We start from the raw sequence: 19,819 nt of genomic DNA on the forward strand, positions 1-19,819 counted from the left end.
CAGTGGCTGCTGAACACCACTTGTGGCCCTTGAAAGAGTCACTTGCTCCTGGTCAGAATGGCTAAAATGAACAAGTCAGGAAATGACAGATGTTGGCAAGGTTGCGGAGGAAGAGGATCCCTCTTACACTGCTGCTGGGAATGCAAGCTGGTTCAGCCACTCTCGAAAACAGTATGGAGGCTCCTGACAAAGTTAAAACCAGAGCTGCCCTACGACCCAGCGGTTGCACTACCGGGTATTTACCCCAAGGGATACAAACACAGTGATTCAAAAGGGCACATGCACCCCAAAGTTTATAGCAGCAGTGTCCACAATAGCCAAAATATGGAAAGAGCCCAGATGTCACCGACAGATGAGTGGATAACGAAGATGTGAGATCTGGATGTGTATATATACCACATACACAGGAGAATACTACTCAGCCATCAAAAAGTGAAATCTTGCCATTTGCAAGGACATGGTTGGAAATGGAGGGTATTATGCTAAGCGAAATAAGTCAGAAGAAGACAAATACTATGATTTCACACATACGGGGAATTCAAAAAACAAAACAGATGAACATGGGGGAAGGGAAAGAAAAATAAAATAAGATAAAAACAGAGGGAGGTAAACCATAAGAGATTCTTAACTCTAGGAAACAAACAGGATTGCTGGAGGTGGGTGGGTGGGGAGGAGGGGTAACTGGGTGGTAGACATGAAGGAGGGCACTTGCTCTAGTGAGCACTGGATGTTTTATGTAACTGATGAGTCAGTAAATTGTACCTCTGAAACTAATAATACACTATACATTAACTAAATTGAATTTAAATTAAAAAAAATTTTTTTAAAGATTTTTATTTATTTATTTGACAGACAGAGATTACAAGTAGGCAGAGAGGCAGGCAGAGAAAGAGGAGGAAGCAGGCTCCCTGCTGAGCAGAGAGCCCGATGCAAGCCTCAATCCCAGGACCCTGGGATCATGACCTGAGCCGAAGGCAGAGGCTTTAACCCACTGAGCCACCCAGGCACCCTAAATAAAAAAAATTTTTTTTTTTTTTAAGATTTTATTTATTTGTCAGAGAGAGAGAGGGAGAGAGAGTGAGCACAGGCAGACAGAGAGGCAGCAGAGGCAGAGGGAGAAGCAGGCTCCCTGCCAAGCAAGGAGCCCGATGTGGGACTCGATCCCAGGACGCTGCGATCATGACCTGAGCCGAAGGCAGCTGCTTAACCAACTGAGCCACCCAGGCGTCCCCTAAATAAAAAATTTTTAAAAAGAGTTGCCTTATGACCACTTTGCCCAAGTAACTGGAATCAGTTAGAAATGTACGCTGCAAAAAAAAAAAAAAAAAAAATGCACGCTGCATTTCAGTGAGTTAAAAGATGACATTGAAAATTACAAAGTGATTAAGTGAAGAAAATAGGACATAGTATTGTCTCAGATGTGAAAGAGATAGAATGTACAAATGATACAAGACTAGGAGGATGGGGGGGGCACCTGGGTGGCTCAGTGGGTTAAAACCTCTTCCTTCAGCTCAGGTCATGATCCCAGGGTCCTGGGATGGAGCCCCGCATTGGGCTCTCTGCTCAGTGGGGAGCCTGCTTCCCCCTGCCTCTCTGCCCGCCTCTCTGCCTACTTGTGACCTCTGTCTGTCAAATAAATAAAAACTTAAAAAAAAAAAAAAAAAAAGACTAGGAGGACGGGTGTTAACATTTGAAAGTGGCTCTATCTGGGCTCTAGGCATATGGGTTATTTTTACGTCCTATATATTTATTCATATCTTTTACTTCTCGGTGTGGCACCAATGTCCATGCTCCATCCATTCTTTACTCAATAAAGACTCTCTGAGCACATACTGTGTGTTTGGCACCTTGTGGGGGAAACAAAGCTGAGCAGGTGCCACATCTTAACCTTGATCTACCTCCTCCCATGGGTCTGACATCACTAGCCCTTCCACCTGGATCAGATCGCTGAGGTTTGATTCCCTTAGAGCTGGGGCCCCTCGCTGGTCCTGCAGTGTTGGTAGCTCACTGTCACTGTCTCAGATACAAGGGAGACTCCTTTCTGCCCTTCCCTCAGCCCCTGCCCAGTCAGCAAGTCAGGAAGGCCTTTTCTTCCATTGCCTTGCCTTTTTTTTTTCTTTTTTTTTAGCATTTATTTTGTATTTTTTTCTTTAAGATTTTATTTATTTGAGTGAGAGAGAGAGTACAAGCAGGGGGAGGGACAGGGACAAGCCAACTCCCTGCTGAGCAGGGAGCCTGATGCGAGACTCAATCCCAGGACCTGAGCTGAAGGCAGAACTTAACCGACTGAGCCACTCAGGTGCCCCAGGAAGGCCTTTTCTAAATACGTGATATAATCATGCCCTTACCTGCTTTTTCATGAGATTTGTCAATATGTATCTTTACAATATGTATATAGTTGAACCTTGACTTTCCACCAAAATGTGTTGTCTTTGAGGAGGGGTCTTCAGTCTTGTTCATTGCTATATCTCTACCATTTAGGCCACACCTGGCACATCATGGGCACTCGATAAGTACTTTTCTCTACCTCAATGGAGAAGTTGTGATATGTGTTTTACATATATCATGAATGAGTATCAATATACAAATTCAGGTGTTAAGAAATATGGTGTCTCTATTTTTACAATATTTTAAAAATTCTGACTCCAGCACAGCTGGGCCAGTAGAAAATTTCATTTTAATTATTGTTCTGCTTCCCTCTCAACCCATTCTCAGGGGACAGCGGGGGGTGGGGGTGTCAAGATTCTAAGAATCTAAGGCAGTGACAAGGGACTCTGCTAATGAACCCACCACGTTTTGTCCTAATGGTGCCTTCGTGCCTGATGGCCATCTTCTATTTCTGGCCAGGGCCGAGAACATTAGTGCCTCAGCTCATTAGAGAGCATTAGTGCCCCAGAACATTAGTGGCCTCAGCTCCCCAAAAGCTCTTCCTCTGTGGGGTCTTGCCCCAACATGGCCCCTGCCAGGAAGCGGAACCCACAGAAAGTGCTCCTCCCCACAACTGGAGGGATTTCCTTTTCATCTGTTTCCCCCCCTGTTTTTCCAAGTTTCTAAAGCATTTCTCAAACTCTACCCTTCTCCTTGGGGTTCCGGCTCGTAGAGAACAAGAACCAGAATCCTTCTGCTTCTCATCTTGCCACTTACCTCCCTAAAGCAAAGGACGTGGAGAGTCCGCTACCTGCTCATGTTGGGAGTGGAAAGGGAGAGCTTCAAAGAGCTTTGACACAAGTCGGAAAGGGACAGGACAGGAATGGGATAGATAAGTCAGAGAAGAAAGGGATTCCACTGAGGCAGGGGTGGAAAGAGGGGAACCGAGGCAAAAAGAAGACTCAAGCCATCTTGCCCTCGTGAGTGAGCCCGGGAGGCTGGCCAGTATTGGGCATATTACATGATGTCATGGAAGGTGATGGAGAGAGAGGCCCAAGCAAGCAGATATATTAGAGGTGGTGTAGCGCTGAAGGCAGATGATCTCGTCCCATCTGATGTGTTTGAGCCGTGGGAGCAGGAGGAACCCAAAAGGTAGGTTGGGGTCATTCTGTGACAGGCCCTCAAAGTCAGAGCATTTTGATGTTAACTTAAAAGTCCCGTGGCAGCTGCTGGGTCATAGAGGGCCGAGATGAGAACTGTGCATTAGAAAATGAAATAGCAGCTCTTTGGAGGATGGATGGTGGTTGGGGCTGGTGACTGGGAAAGTCAGAAGTAGGGAGGGTGTTCCGCAGGGTATCCTGCAGGCAGTAGTCTAGAAACAGGAGGCAGGAGGAGAGAGAGGCAAAAGTTACTGAGGTTGTAGAACAAGCAGGGGGGACCTCCGATTGCCTAGGAAAGGCACAGGGAGGATGGTGATGTTGGGAAAGGAGGTGTTCTCAGCAGAGGAGGGAAAGCCAAGAGCAGCTGCTGGTTTGCGGGGAAGGTCCACAGGCTATTCATGTAGAATCCAAGCGTCCGTTGGGCAGGTTGGAGCTGCAGCGGGGGAAGGGGGTGCCCAGAAGAGCAGTCCTGAGGTGGAGAAGGATACTGCAGAGGGGAGCAGGGGTGGGGGAGGAAAACCAAGGGATCCAGTGTTAGCTTTGCTTTGATCATCTCAGTAAAGCAGGAAGCAAGGCACCTGGCTTAGGGGGAGGGGAGCAGTCCCTGGGTCACACTGGAGCTTGAACATGAACACAGTTTGGAACAGCTGCAATGAGGAACATAAAAGAGCAGATCCATGCAACCTCAGGTTTTCTCTCTATAAATATAGAATCCTTTTAAACTTTTTTAAAAAAATTTATTTGCTACAGAGAGAAAGAGAGATAGAGAAACCATAGCAGGGGAGTTGAGGTGGGGGAGAAGCAGACTCCCCACTGAGCAGGAAGCCCCGTGTGGGGCTCCATCCCAAGACCTTAGAATTAGAGGCTGAGCTGAAGGCAGATGCTTAACCAACTGAGCCACCCAGGTGCCCCAATACAGAATCTTTTTTTATGGTGGTTTTATGAAATCTATCCAGGTGGACTTGAGAAGAAATTGCCTTTAAACTGTATGTCTATAAGGTTTATGTTTATACGGTTTGAGGCATATATTAATTATATCATTCTCTGTGTTTTCTGCTAGGCATTCTCTCTTCCTTACATGTTGTTATACCATTCATTAGAGGCTTCTTTTCTGGGAATCTGTTAAGATGCATAGTAAACCTGGAAAAGTAGCCGCTATTCATGGCCAGCTTTCCCAACGCCTGTGCTATCTTTCCTGGCATTGAACTTGCGTTCCCCGAGAAGCTCATCTTCACCTGCTCTGGTGCCAGCTTGTTTTCTTTATTGGGTCGCTTGGGGCAGAGTTGGGGAGGCAGCTCATCACGAAGACCTGTGGTACTTGGGGCTTCAAGGTCACTGGTGCATCTACAACTGGAACGCGTGAGAAAGGGGGGGGCAGAAAATCCACCTGGCTCTGGGGTGGGTACCACAAGCCGCCCTCTGCCCCCCGGTGGCGCAGGAACCCAGCTCCCTTTATCCCCTTTGATTCTTTGTAAGGTTTTCCACAACTCTCATGTCTCTCTAGATCTGTTTTTTGTTTTTTGGTTTTTTTTTTTCATTTGATGGTACCTCTGTTGGGGACTAAGGGATTTGTATGAAGGGGGAAGTGAGAAAGAACAATAGAAACCTCTCTGCCTTCTTTGCTTACCGATACTGTCTTCACTAAAAGGACCGATACTGTCCTCACGATTCCATGAGAATTGTTGGTACTGGTATTTTTTTTTTTTTTAAAGATTTTTATTTATTTGTTTGACAGATCACAAGTAGGCAGAGAGGCAGGCAGAGAGAGAGGAGGAAGCAGGCTTCTTGCTGAGCAGAGACCCCGATGCAGGGCTCGATTCCAGGACCCTGGGATCATGACCTGAGCCGGAGGCAGAGGCTCAACCCACTGAGCCACCCAGGCACCTCGGTACTGGTATTTTTAAACCACCTGAGTTCAATATTCATACCTGGGGAGATCCTAATAACATAGGATTATTAAGTAAGTGTTCTCATCTTTGTAATGTTTCCAAGTTGCGTATGTGACTATCAACCTTGCCTCTATTCCAGCCCATGGGCAGAGAAGTGTCTAGTGAAAAACTGAATCACGGATCATTGGGCATTGGGGGGTCAGAATCGCGGGCTCCCTGGGCTGGAGCCTCTTTGTCTTCTCTCTGACCATCCAGCAAAGGAAGAGGATGTTCTAGAAGTGAAGCTACACGGAGCTTGGTTTACTCATGAGGTCAAAAGAGAATTGCATTTCTCATTATAAAAGAAACTAGAGCTTAAAGACCTGTTCAGGTTGTAGCCTAACAAATGTGAAGATTTTCAGGGGTATATATGAGGGAGCTGTGCCTTCGCAGGGGTCCCTTTTCCTCTGTCCTTTGTAACCTGGGAAAGTACCTGCTGGTGAAATTTCACCCTGAGCAAACTACTTCACTTGACTAAGTCCGATCTCTCTCCACTATTCCCTCCAGCCTGTCCAAGATAAGTTCAATTTTCTAGTGCAGTGTCACTCTAAGCCTTTTTTTTTTTTTGTTAGAATGCGCATATTTTTTCACTTTTGTTTATTTTTGCCCCAAAGCCTTTGGCATTTGCCTCCAGTGAGTCACACTATGGGACCATTTCAAAATCATCTGACAGGATGTTTCTCTTCCCAGGGGAGATGGGAATTGGGTAAATGACGGCCTGCCCAAGATGTTACCATGTTGCGTGCGGGGATTTTAATAAAGAAATGGCATCTTGCTTGCCACCAAAGCCGCTTGATGGATGGACTTACACGGAGACAGCCTTCTAGATCTGATTCCACAGACATAAGATGGGAAAACTAAAGTATGGTTGTTAGGGGTTTGTTTGTATCAGTTGATTATGGGAATCAGTCCTTTTATTTCCTCTGTTACAGAAGTTTAGGCTAGGCATTTGAGAACTCAGATTTTGCAACAAAATCATTGAACTATCAGAGTTGGGAGGTTACAGATGGGAGGAGAGAAGGCAGAAACAGGACCCTCACCATCCCCTGGCACTTAACCCTTATTCTCCAGACCTCTGCCTCTGGAAACCCTTCAGCCTTACCTCTGCCCCTCCCCTCTCCCACCTCCTCAGTGTGGAAAACTCCTTCTCCCCAGAAGTAGCCACTCCCTTTTCTCCACCCTCAAAGGGCTTTGTGCTTTCCTCCGTTAGAGTACTTGGCGCTCTGGGATTATGGTCACGTGTGCAGTGGTCACCCACTTTGCCTCTATTTGCAGGGGCAGGGAATTGGGCCAAATTTGTCTCAGTATCTTCACCACCCAGGACCTGTCGTACAGAGGTCTAATAGGGCATATTCTAATATAAGTTTGTGAGCGTGTGTGGGATTCAAGGGCATTTCTGTTCATAATGCTGATATGGGTATCTGCATTTTCCTAATCCCTTAAGACAAAACCCCACCTCCCCTGTCCTTGGTTCTCTCAGCCTATTATTTCCCTTTCTCCCTTTGATTCACATAATAAAAATAAAGTATCAGCAAAAGTTACTAGATGTGTCGGGTGCCTGGATGGCTCAGTTGGTTAAGCGTCTGCTTTTGGCTCAGGTCATGATCTCAGGGTTCTGGGATCGAGCCCCACATTGGACTCCTTGCTCAGTGGGGAGCCTCCTTCCTCCCTCTCTCTCTGCTGCTCCCTCTCTAATAAATAAATAAATAAAATCTTTTAAAAAAGTTACTAGAGGGCTGCATGGGTGGCTCAGTTGGTTAAGCAACTGCCTTCGGCTCATGTTATGATCCCAGAGTCCCGGGATTGAGTCCCACATTGGGCTCCCAGCTCCATGGGGAGTCTGCTTCTCCCTCTGACCTTCTCTTCTCTCATTTTCTCTCTCACTCTCTCTCAAATTAAAAAAAAAAAAAGTTACTACATGTGCATGTAAGTTTTGATTACAAATATTCATTGGGATTTTAGGAAGATTATCAGCATGTATTCCCACTGCATGTCAAAATGTAGGGGCTAGTTTTAATCTTTCTACTGAGTATTGACTTCTGCATAAGGTGGGCATTTTTTTGGTTCTTGGCTTCCCAGCATCCAGGCCCCCTTTCTTTCAGTAACGATACTCCGGGTTTTTTTTGGGGGGGTGTAATTGTCTCCCCCCATTGGATGCAGCCTTGATGGCACTGAGTTCAAGGTAGCCCACTCTCCCTTGGCCTGGGATGAGTAATCAGTGGTCACCACTATGTACAGTGTAGGACTGGGGAGAGGAGGATTTACTTACTCTTTGCAATGAGCAATTTAAAACTTAAAGGTTTAAGAAAAAGAATAATATTTGCCCCCAAAGATCTGGCTAGATGCAATGAATTTTCCTGTTAAATCCATCTGAACAGCAACCACAGGCCTGCTCTCTCCTCCTCGATTGCACAGGGCCCGGGGGAAGGCAGACAGCACCACGTCATGCTCCTGAAGTTGCCAAAAATCCCTTGAAAATGATTGAGCAGATGTCTTTTCTTGGGGTTGAGCGGATGTATATCACAACAGTCTGCTTTCAGTTCCAGGCTTGTTGTCTTAGGGGCAACAAAATCAATCCCTTACAGGTTGGTTTTCTGAATGTTTTTTAAATCTTCAGAATTCTAATAGCAGGAAGCATTACAGTGTGCAAGAACACTAAGTATCTGTGGGGGTTGCCGTGCTTTCGTCCCTGGGCCGCACACCTCCTGTGTGATGGTGGCGTGGGGCGGGCCTCCCCCAGTCGCCCTTGCAGCAGGAGCTCAGCAAGAAGTGGTTTCTGAGCTTTGGAATCCGCGGTTTCAATGGCACCAAAACAGACACAGCCACGGCCCGTCTGTCATCAGCCGACTGGGGGGTCTTGCCATTCACCAGTAGAGAAGGAGATGACACTGGACTTTCCAAAATAAATCAGGGCTCAAGTCAAGCTTTTTGTCACAGGCTCTGTCCTTGATGTCTGGCCTTTATCTATCCTGTTTTTGGTGGCAAGGGAAAAGACGGTTGAAGAACTGCACATCAGTAAATAATTAAATGACAGCTCAGTACTTTTCAAAGAATCATACTTTAAGTTCATGTTAGTTCCTCTTTGGTGGAGCGGATACTGGCTCAAGATATGGCCAAGGATTTCATTTATACAATTTTCAGAGTAAAGCACATTTTTGCTTATTTTTATATTTTTTAAAGATTTTATTTATTTGACAGAGCTAGAGAGAAAGAGGGAGGGAGCACAAGCAGGAGGAGCAGCAGAGGCAGAGGAAGAAGCAGGCCCCACCGCTGAGCAGGGAACCCGATGTGGGGCTTGATGCCAGGACCCTGAGATCATGACCTGAGACCAAGGCCAGCGCTGAACTGATGGAGATACCTGGCGCCCCTAAAGCAAATTTTTTGAGGATTCAGACTTCCTGACCTCACCTGTCACTGACACTCACCTTCATCAGTTGAGAAAGAAGCTGGGGATCAGGAGGGAGTGTGTCTTCTCCATGGAGAGAGGATGGAGTTGAGGGAGAGACACCTGGGTTTGAATCTGGACTGGCCTGCCAATGGCTTTGGAAACTTAGCCAGTCTCTTTGCATCCATGAGGGTCATGACCTCATCTGTGGAAGGGGGAAGCCATTTCCCTGGTGATGTCTTGGTGAACCTCTGGTGCATTTTAGGGGCTTAGAAAGGATAGCTGTTATTATTACATCTGATTTCACAGAATTAGGTATGCACAGCTCAAACAGACCCCTGTTTTGCCATTCGGGAACCACTTCTCAAGGGTCAAGGCTAGGCGTTGCAGACCTGCCCCATGGGTCTCCTGGTAGTCAAGCCCATTGCAACAGAAGTGCTTTTCTGCCTCCCCACGATTGCAACCCCAAGGTCAAATGAACTCACCCCCTACTCCCCGCCTAAGCACAAGGCCACCACAGCGTTCAGCACGTCTTCCTTGCCCGGCAGCCCTGCTTTCTGCACGGTGGGGCTGGGGAGAGCAGTGGCTGACTTTGTTCCTGATTCCAGGTTCTGCAAATTTCAGCTTTCTCTGGTCTCAGCCAGGCTCCCTCTTTTACCTCCCCCAACCCTCCCTTTGCATGTATTTCTGGCACCTTCCTCACTCACCTGTCAGGCTGCCCAGGAAACCTGAACACTCCTGGGATTTTGCTGAACAGATTGAGTCCATCGGGACCTCTCTCAGGACTCTGCCTTCACAGCAAAATGACCCAAAGGGCAAGTCTTTCCCTGAGATTGTGGGGCCAGTTCTATACACACACACACACATTTATATATATGTACCACAAGCAGAAAATTTTATAAAAATCCTAAGTATTCCTCACACCCACCACCGACACCCAGTCCTTCCTCCCCTCCTGCTATTAGTTTCTTTCTTCTCTTTCCAGAGGCACTTACCATTCACAAAACTTCTGTGTTTCTTTCCCCTCCCTTCCTCCTTCTCTTATTAGTTTATTTAATTTCCGTTCCTTCCTCTCTTACAAATGAAAGCATGCTGTTTTGTTCTGTGCTGTACTTTTTAAAAAAAAGATGTATTAATTTATTTTTAGAGAATAAATGGGTTAGGGTGGGGGGAAGGGCAGAAGAGGGAGAGAGGCTTCAGCAGACTCCCTGCTGGGACCGAGCTCAAGAAAGATCACCATCTGAACTGAAACCAAGAGTCCACTCTTAACGGACTGCATTGCCCCCCCCAAGCCCCCCACATGTCTAGCTTTTTTGACTTAGCCAAATGGGTACATAGTTCAAGGCCACTGTCAAATGCAGACTTTTTCTGTCCTCTTAAAGAGCGCTCTCCAAATTTTTTAAAAAAGATTTTTATTTATTTATTCGACAGATTGAGATCACAAGGAGGCAGAGAGGCAGACAGAGAGAGGAGGAAGTAGGCTCCCTGCTGAGGAGCTCCCTGAGCTCCCTGCTCAGGGAGCCTGCTAAGCAGAGAGCCTGATTTGGGGCTCGATCCCAGGACCCTGAGACCATGACCTGAGCCGAAGGCAGAAGCTTCAGCCACTGAGCCACCCAGGCACCCGAGAGCTCTCCAAATCTTTATGTAATCATGCCATCATTTATAAACTGCTGGAGGCATACCAAAAATTGTAATTATTCATTCATTTATAGAGTATAATCATACCACTACTGTATTAATAACAATGACATCATAAAATAGTAATCAAAATAGAAATCTTAAAATGATAAAGATGAAATTTTACATACTTAATTTTTGAAAGCTGTATTTGATTTTTAGTAGTACAAAGTACTTTTGCTTTCTAAAATATTACTGTTAATATTTTTAACAGGATCAATGTGTTGCATATACTTTGTCATATTCGAAAAATCTTGGGTCACCCTTTTGTGATACAGCAGTTCAAAGTCTAACCAGACTTTGACTATGTTCACTTCGCTTTGACACTTGGTTTCGAAGTCCATCAGAGCTGAAGAAGACACTTTACAGAGGGAGTTATAGAGGTCCAAAAATGGAAAAATACCTCATGAGATGAGTTTTATTAACTCTCCAAACTCATTTTTCAATCCTATCTTTTGTGCAAAGAGTTTGTTGAAACTTTCCTTGACTTAAGGTTTTTGTTCTTTGTCATGTGCAACAAAGTAATGGAAACATTTCCAAACACCTGTTTTCAAAATGTTCTTGCCATAGGTTGAATTTCTTTTGGAAAGAAGTGACTTTCTCACTGATTGTTAAAGTGCCACTTCAGCCTTGAAAGGACAGATTGTGAGTTTACTCTGTGTATGTATATATGTATATATTTTTGTGTGTTTATTTTTTAAAAATGTGCTAGGTGACGTGGTAACAATAGCCACTTGCCATGATGGAAAATGATAGGTCATCTGCAACACTTACCATTTTGTCGAAGAAAGAATGCATGACTCGTTCCCAGGTTCTACAGCTCCCTTAAACACACTGGTATGAGGTGACCAGTGTGGTACCCGAGGCTGACCTGGCCATCCCCCGTTGCAAGGCAAAGCGCTGTAAGGATGCTAGTTTGAAGGCTTTGTTTTTATGAAATCAATCCCACTGATAGTATCCTATAAGCATGAAAGTTCCAACTGGCAATGGGCTGCACCCAGAGCCATGAGAAGGTCCCTCCCATCTTCTTCCTGTATCTCGCTCACTGTGAGGAAGTTGCCCACAGTAATGGCAGCCACGTGGGACAACAGGCTGTCTCCTGCTTGGATCAAGAGAGGGCATCTTAATGGATTGTCTTGAGTGTCCCATGGAAGGTGTGTACCCCACATGAAGATTCTCTACACAAAGAACTCTCTCCAAGTAAATTAAAAAACTTGATTTTCTTTAGTCTCTAAACTATTCCTCCCTCCCTTTTGAAGTAAAATACCTGCCAGTTGAGTCTCCATGGGACCCTCAGCAGAGTCAGCGAGTGTTGCTCTGGGAAGACCTGGCAGGTTGTCCCCCAATACTTCCCACCGTCCTATGCCTGGGGCAGCGAGATGATAACCAGGACAACATCTACAACTTCCATTTATTGAGCTATATTATTTTGTGTGGGTCCCTCCTCTAGGTGTTCCATAAATACAGTTGATTCTCTTTGTTCCCTCTAGTTCTCTTCTATAACATCTCCCTAAATACTCAATTAGTGAATTCTGAACCATTGCTTGTAAGGGAAATACAGGATGTGGTTCCTACTGGCCTCTGGTCACAAGATTTTTGTCTACCAGTAAGTACATAACTTTGTTTTAGGTGTGTTTCTGTTTAAGGATTTTATTTATTTGAGAGAGAGAGAGAGCACGAGTGAGGGGAGGGGCAGAGGGAGAGGGAGAGAGAATCCCAAGCAGACTCCTTGCTGAGGGCAGTGCCCCAAACAGGGCTCTGTGTCACAACGCTGAGATCATGACCTGAGCTGAAACCAAGAGTCGTGTGCTTAACGGACTGAGCTGCCCAGATGCCCCACGTGTGTTTCAGTTTAAAGAAACCTTGTAAAATACATAATGTTACTTTATTAATGTTGAATTCTTGGCCAACAGCACTGTAACTTGCGCTCGAATGAAGACTCTCTCTAATGGGTGTACTTTCTCCATAAGGCACACCATATCCCCCTTGCACTGAGGAACTCCAGACAGCATTTCAGCACTGTGCCTAGGAGCCTTTTAAATAGCAAAAGCATCAAAAAAAAATCACAAAAATGCAGAAAAATGTGGCATTAAACAGACCACAAAAGAACACCTGTTTGTGGCTGAAAATGTACATATTGGGCAACTCATGGTTTTCATCATGGCACACATTCACGAATGACCACACAAGTGAGCAAGCACTGATTTGGGGGTTACAAATAAGTTTTAGTGAGTAGATGATACAAATATGGAATCTATGAATAATGAAGATCGAATGTATCATGTCTGACTATGTCATGTCCGGGTGCCCTTGTGAAACAGATGCTAGTACAACGAGACACAAACTGAAAGGAACGTCAGGATTCTCTCCCAGCTGTCTTCTTGGAGACTTCAGGAAGCTAGGACAGTTAAGTGACTTGCCCCAAAACGTCCAGGGCATGTAGGACACCCAGGGCACTGAACTCCTGCTCTCCTAACCACAGCTGGTGCCCTTTCCACTGCATATTTTTGGGACCAAATGCAACAATTTAAATGGCAGGTGGGGCTCTATGCAAAACTCTGCACACTCCTCCTAGCTTCTCTGCAATAATTAAAATCTGGTTTCGATTAGTGTTTGGTTTGATGTCTGGTGGTACAGGGGCACAGTGAAAGATAGCTATTAAAAAAAAAAGGGAGATCACAAACTTGAATGAAATCAGGCACAAAATGAGAAATTAAAACAACCCAAAATATTTGCAGCAAGAACAGGTTTTGACTTTTCAAATTTAGTTCTCCAGTGAGCCAATTCATACAGGGGTAACATGAGAGAGAAATGATGTTGAAAAAGCCAAACGTGCTGGGGAATTTCAGAGATGAGAGCACATGTTGCATAAACAGGAGAGATGGGCCAAGATGTGTCATTTTAGTTGGAAAATTACTAATGTATGCGTATTTATAAATGTATGTATTTTGATGCCAGATTATCTCAAATTTTTGTGATATTCCGACAATTATACAAAACTAGCTTGTTCCTTATTTGGCTTAAAGATGTACAGGATTTAAAACCCAAATTTAAAATGGCTGGTAAGTAATGCAGCCTGCAGGCTGTCTGATAAATGAGATGAGCCAACACCCTGAAAAATGAGAAAGCAAAAAAACAAAGAAAAGACAAAGATGTGGTGTGTTCTTAGAGTAGGAACCTCTGTGTATCTCCTTGGTACATTATTACTTTTATATATAAGATTTCTATTTCGGGGCATCTGGATGGCTCAGTGGATTAAGCCACTGCCTTTGGCTCAGGTCATGATCTCAGGGTCCTGAGATTGAGCCCCGCATCGGGTTCTCTGCTCAGCAGGGAGCCTGCTTCCTCCTGAATCTCTGCCTACTTGTGATCTCTTTTTCTCTGTCAAATAAATAAATAAAATATTTAAAAAAAAAAAAAGATTTTTATTTCAAAGAGTTCCAAACTACCTTTCTTGCTACGACTCTCCACATTCCAAAGTCGAGCCCACCACTCTTATGGCCGCACCTGTGATAATTAGATGCTCTTACCCAGTACACTTACCAAACACTTAGATGTGTATACGATGACAAAGTCTTTTGTTATTTACAGAGCAAGGTGCTGTTCTAACTTTATTCACTTACTGCACTTTGCACTTAGAAGGAATCAAAAATTCCTATTCAAAACCTCAACCTTCCATGTATCCGCTTCTCTCTGAAACAGAGTCTCTGAATCCATTCTTCCCATCCATTAAGTTAAGAGGTCATTCTGATGCAGGAGTAGCATTTTCTTAAAGTTAATTTTGTCATGAACCATCTCTTCCCCAAAGCAGAACCTTCCTTGTTTCAAGGATAATGTTTATTGATGAGAAACATTTTAAAGCAATAAAAAGATAATTTTCTTATTTCTATGACAGTTTCCATTTTGAAAATTTTCTTCTCAAAGATTACCACCACCCCCCTCCCCACAATGTTTTTTCTTTTAGGAAAGCAGCTTATCCATCAATAAGGATCCCATCCTCTATTGAAAATGAATCGATTAATCATGTCAAAAGTTCTCAGAGGCTGGTCATAGGGTAAAATGTGTCCTCCACCGCGAACAATTACCTTAGAGAAGAAAAAGAAAAGTTAAAATTTTAGAGAAATGGATGTTCTATATGAATGGAAAGTTTTAGTTCAGATTAAAGTATTATTAGAGATTCCATGAACTATAGCACATATCCTATCAATCCATGCCTTTGAATACGCTGATTGTCTAAGTGTTGATAGCTTTAATAATAGGCCCTTTAAGGTAGGAGAGGTTTACTGTTGCACGGTTATTTAACTTAACATAAAGTTGTGTTCATCTTTCACACGTATGGAACTTGAAAAGTGTCTTTTTTCTTTTGGGAGTGAGCTGTCGGCTAGCACGTGCTGTCTGTTATTCTAACCTGGTGAGGCCCCTGAGGTGTGAAGACCTACCCTGGGGTCACCTCTGCCCCCCAACTGGGGGGAGGAATCTACCCAACTTCCTCTTCTGTCTGAGCCACGTGGCCCTTACATTGAGCTCTACCTGCCATCTTAGTCTTGGCCATTAATACAGGGGATATTTTGATTCTCCAAAAAATTAAAAAAAAACAACACAAGAAATCCTTGACACCCAAATTTTTAAAAGACCATTTTTTTTTTGAGTCGCACAGAATTAGAACATTCTCTTTTCCCAACATTTTATGATGAAAAATATTCAAACATAGAGTAAATCTGAAAGAATTTCATAGACTTACGACTTCGATTCTCTCATTAACATGCACTTTACTCATTTTCTCACACCATCCATCCTATTTTTTGGACACGTTTTAAAGTCAAAAATGGGTATCAGTCCACTTCCCTCAGATTTTGTAATTGTAAAATTGTAAAATTAACACACAGTGAAACGCACTTGTGTTAAGTGCGGACTTACTGAGTTTGGATAGCAGTGGTACCTGTGACACCTAACAAGACATATAAAGTATTCTGAAATACCTAGAGTTAAGGTAAGTTCAGACCCTTGTGCTTGGTGTCCTACCGATGGGGGTGGAAAATGCAGAGGAAGGGTCGGGGGGCTGTGGAGGGGACTAGTCTCTGTATTCAGAAAGTCTCTGGTTTCAACAAACGTTCCAAGTAGAAAGGGAAAGAACTGACACGGTGTCTGACACAGTGTTGGCAGAACCCCTGCAGGAGACAGCGATGTGGCCTGCTGTGTCCGCTGGCATATGTGGAAAAGTGGGCAGGAGTTAGTAGTGGATGAAGGAGTGAACATAGGCAGGAAAAGGATCACATTCAGTAAGTTCTAGCTGCTAACTCAAAATCAGCAGGTAAAGGCCACCTTAACAAGGCCCTTCATAGCTAGTTTTACCTGCCTCAATCAGAAAGGAATTGAGACAGAAGAAAAGTACACATATATTTTTATAGTGCATTTAATATATTAATAATCCACCCCCAACACCCGGCATCTTATGACCTTGCTGTGAGGAAAGTGGGATCAAGACAATTAGGTGAATTTTGCTTTGCAGCTCACAGATACACAAGTTGTGCACTGCACAACTAACTTCAGAGAGCTCCATTCATACCAACTTCGGTGACTGAGTGATATGGAGCTATTAGGAGGGTTGTCCAAGTCACACAATTATTACTCAGAGAATGAGCTGGGACCTGGCTTTGGATGCACACACCAGTGGTTTTTTTTGTTTTTTTGTTTTCTCAAATCCTAGTATTTGTATGAGAATTCTTTACATTTGAACCAAACTTTCCGGCTTAGTCATAGAACATTTTGCCTGGCTCTCAACAGCCCTCTGAGGCAAGTGAGGGAAGTGGACCACCATTACAGATGTGAGATTGGACTTAACCCTCATACGAAATTGGAAACACCTGGTGTATGCCACACACCATCAATGGCCATTTGGGCCTTGCTGCCATGACAGTGGAGCCCATCTACCATTTTCGTACAAGCAAATGGTAGACAGGAAACCCACAGGCTGAGAGTAAACACATGTGTGATGTCAGCCCCTTTATGTGACTCTAGAGAAGAACTTTCGCTGCCCCCACAATCCCAGGCTAGAATTCTCTTCCTGTAGGTTCCCATCCAAATCTCCGGCTCTGGCAGGAATCTGATGAGTGATTCTGTGCAACTTCAGCTCAGCTGAGGACACTCACGGAAGTTGGGTTTGTGACAAAACCCAGCTGCTGCCTCCACTGGAAATGAATCTGGCAGCATTGCTCCTGAACAGCAGTGGTAAGCTGAGTCCAAGAGCCGAGCGAACGGTCATCCCGCCTCCCCGACCAGAGCTGCAGCTAAGGGGGGGGTAACATAGTGCTTGATGGCCCGGGCCTAGACTCAGAGTGCAGGAGCACGACTCGAGGCACAGCGAGCTGTATGACCCTGGGCAAGTCACTTACTTGCTCTGAGCCTTCACTGTACAATAGAGAAAAAAGTATCACCTCTTGGGATAGTTGGGAATTACGGGAGCAATTCATGGAATAATGTCCATGGAACATATGGCATAGCGCCTAGATGGTACTCAACAAATATTAGCCACTGTCATTATTCTTTCAACAGTTATCCCTATTCAAAATCCAGGGTCAAAATGCTTGTATCAAATTACCCTAAAACACTGTATTCCTGTGTTAGCATTAAGAAATCTTGGGCGGCACCTGGGTGACTCAGTCGGTGAAGCATCTGCCTTGGACTCAGGTCATGATCCCAGGACCCTGGGATCGAGCCCCACATTGGGCTCCCTGCTCAGCAGAAACCTGCTTCTCCTTCTGCCTCTGCTCTCTATCTCTCTCTGTGTCAAATACATAAATAAAGTCTTAAAAAAAAAAAAAAGAAATCTTGGTTTCAGGGAGTTGTTTAAAACAGCGGTTCTCAAACTTGAATGTGCATCAGAACACCTGAGCTCATTAGAACAGATGCTGGGCCTCACCCCTAGACCTTCCAGCACTGAAGGTCCAGGGCAGGGCCTGATAATTTGCATTTCTAACAATTCTAAGGTGATGCTGATGCTGTTGGTGCAAAGACTGCCCTCTGACAACTGCTGTTCAGAAGAACCTTTTCCATTCTTTGACCTACCAGGCAATTCTCTTTATATCATGGGAGAATACAAACAGAAATTGGTTTGACATCTACTCATGGCCTCACCTTAGTCTATTTTCTCTTGATCATCCGCTTTCTTGGTATACACACACACACACACACACACACACACATTCTAGGACCACGATAATTAAGTGGTGAAGAAGAGGTGATAAGGTTGGGTGTTACAATTCTTCTTCTCAGTAACCTGCATCACCGCCAGTTTGGTTCTGAGCTGCCGTATGTAATGATCAAATGACATCATGAATGGCGTCACTAAGATTGGAAAGAAAAGTTCATTTGGGAACAAAGTCTTTTGCACACACAGCAAAATTCTAAAGTATGTCCCCTAGCACATTGACAGCATTTTACCGATGTTAACCTCAAATAAATATGTAAGTGTGTGGGAGAAAAAATAACAACAAAAAACCACCCTGTTGTTTATAGCCAAGCTGCTCACCACTCACAAATCAAGGACACAAACCACTCCGTGGTTTTTAGAGGTGTGTAACACAATGTGACAGGTCTGTGATTCTGTATTTAAACACGACAAGATTCATCTCAAGGCTCCCTGGATAGAAATGGTCTCATCATCAGAAACTCTGTATGTTGGATGTTTCCACACGAGAGCTGAAACCTCCAAACTCATGCATTCCAGATGTTCCAGAGGGTCACAGATGTGTCATGAATTTTAAAAGGGTTATGCAAACACTTTAAAGCTTCATTCTACTTTATTTATTTATTAATTTTTTTTTTAAAGAAAAGATACAATCTGGGGCGCAGTCGATTAAAGCCTCTGCCTTCAGCTCAGGTCATGATCGCAGGGTCCTGGGATCGAGCCCCGCATCGGGCTCTCTGCTCAGTGAGGAGCCTGCTTCCTCCTTTCTCCTCTCTCTCCACCTGCCTCTCTGCCTACTTGTGATCTCTGTCTGCCAAATAAATAAATAAAATCTTTAAAAAAAAAAAAAAGATATAATCCTCCCTGGAACTGGAAACAAGGAACTGAAAACAAGGACCTGGGCAGCAAGGGTCTCCCAGTCGTGCCATTAGCAGTGACAAGATGGAGAAGGAAATTCACACTGGGAGTGTGGGTGTAGGTTTGTCCAGGGAGACTTCTTGGGGGTCTTAGAGGAGCAGCAGCAGTACTGGGTGGGGTGGGGTTGGGACACATGGCACCCAGAGGAAATGCTCTTGCAAATGCAGCAGGGCGTGAAAACCACACAGCACCCACAACAAGCAACAATCTGCACGGGGTTCCCCATATGGAGGGTTAGAGAGGAAAGAAAAGGGAGAGTTGAATAGACAATTACTAGTGAGACCATATGATACCCCATATGATGCGGTGATGGGTGTGTGTGCGCTAAAATACACATAACCTAAAATCACCATTCTAACCATTTTTAATTGAACAGTGGGATTTCATACAATCACAGTGTGGTGCAACCATCACCACTATCTTGTTGCAGAATGTTTCCATCACCCCAAAAGGAACCCTATATCCATTAGCAGTCTCTTCCCATTCTCCTCTCCCTGCGTGCCCCTGGCAATCAGGAGGCTGCTTTCTGTCTCTGCGGAGTTGCCTATTCTGGACGTATCCAAGAGGGTTTCAAGCAAGGCAGTGATATGCTCAGCTGTGCATCCTAGAAAGATGACGTTATGTACAATGAGGGGGCTGATTTGGAGGAAATGATACTGAGGCAGGAGGTGACTTAGGAGACCAGCTGTTCAGGTGAGAGAGGATGTGGGTGCATGGGAGAAATGGGGAGAAGGGGAAGGAGAAGAGGGATGTTGGGGTGGAAGCAATAAAATCAGGGACTAATCAGCTGCAAGGTAAAGTGCAAGTGTTCTCCAGCACATGTACACATCCCCCCCATTTCAGCCTTTTGACATTGGCAGCTTTGCAAGGGGTGGTGCTATTAACAGAGAAAGAAGGAAGGAGGCAGGTTTGGGAGGTGGGCAATATGGGATAGGTTTATAGTTCTTGTTTTTCACTCTAGGATGATGCAGACCCAGGGAAAGAATCTTGCTTGTTATAGTTTCTGATTTACACTAAAGTCATTTTATTACTTTTTATCTTATTTCATATTTGTAAAACCTTACCTTTTAGCTTTCAGACACTGAGCACACATAGAAATGGAATAAATATGCACTCAAATAAAGAATATACTAAAAAAACAAAAGGTACTTGGGAATGAGAATAAAAAAATAAGCCAAAGCTTGTTAGTAGCCAACTC

The 19,819-nt window shown here is 44.4% G+C and overlaps 1 protein-coding gene across 3 annotated transcripts in view; it reads right to left on the reverse strand.

Moving 5' to 3' along the window:
- Positions 1–14,332: 14,332 nt before the first annotated feature.
- CPVL (carboxypeptidase vitellogenic like) overlaps positions 14,333–19,819 on the reverse strand; it is a 132,539-nt gene continuing 127,052 nt past the window's right edge. For all 3 annotated transcript variants that reach the window (XM_044246300.1, XM_044246296.1, XM_044246297.1), the window contains one exon: positions 14,333–14,602. In XM_044246300.1, the coding sequence (XP_044102235.1) occupies positions 14,498–14,602 (105 nt within the window). In that variant the 3' untranslated portion in view covers positions 14,333–14,497. The remainder of the gene's footprint in view (positions 14,603–19,819) is intronic.

The sequence above is a fragment of the Neovison vison genome, chromosome 4 (genome assembly GCF_020171115.1).
Source record: "Neovison vison isolate M4711 chromosome 4, ASM_NN_V1, whole genome shotgun sequence".
Taxonomy (NCBI): Eukaryota; Metazoa; Chordata; class Mammalia; order Carnivora; family Mustelidae; genus Neogale; species Neogale vison.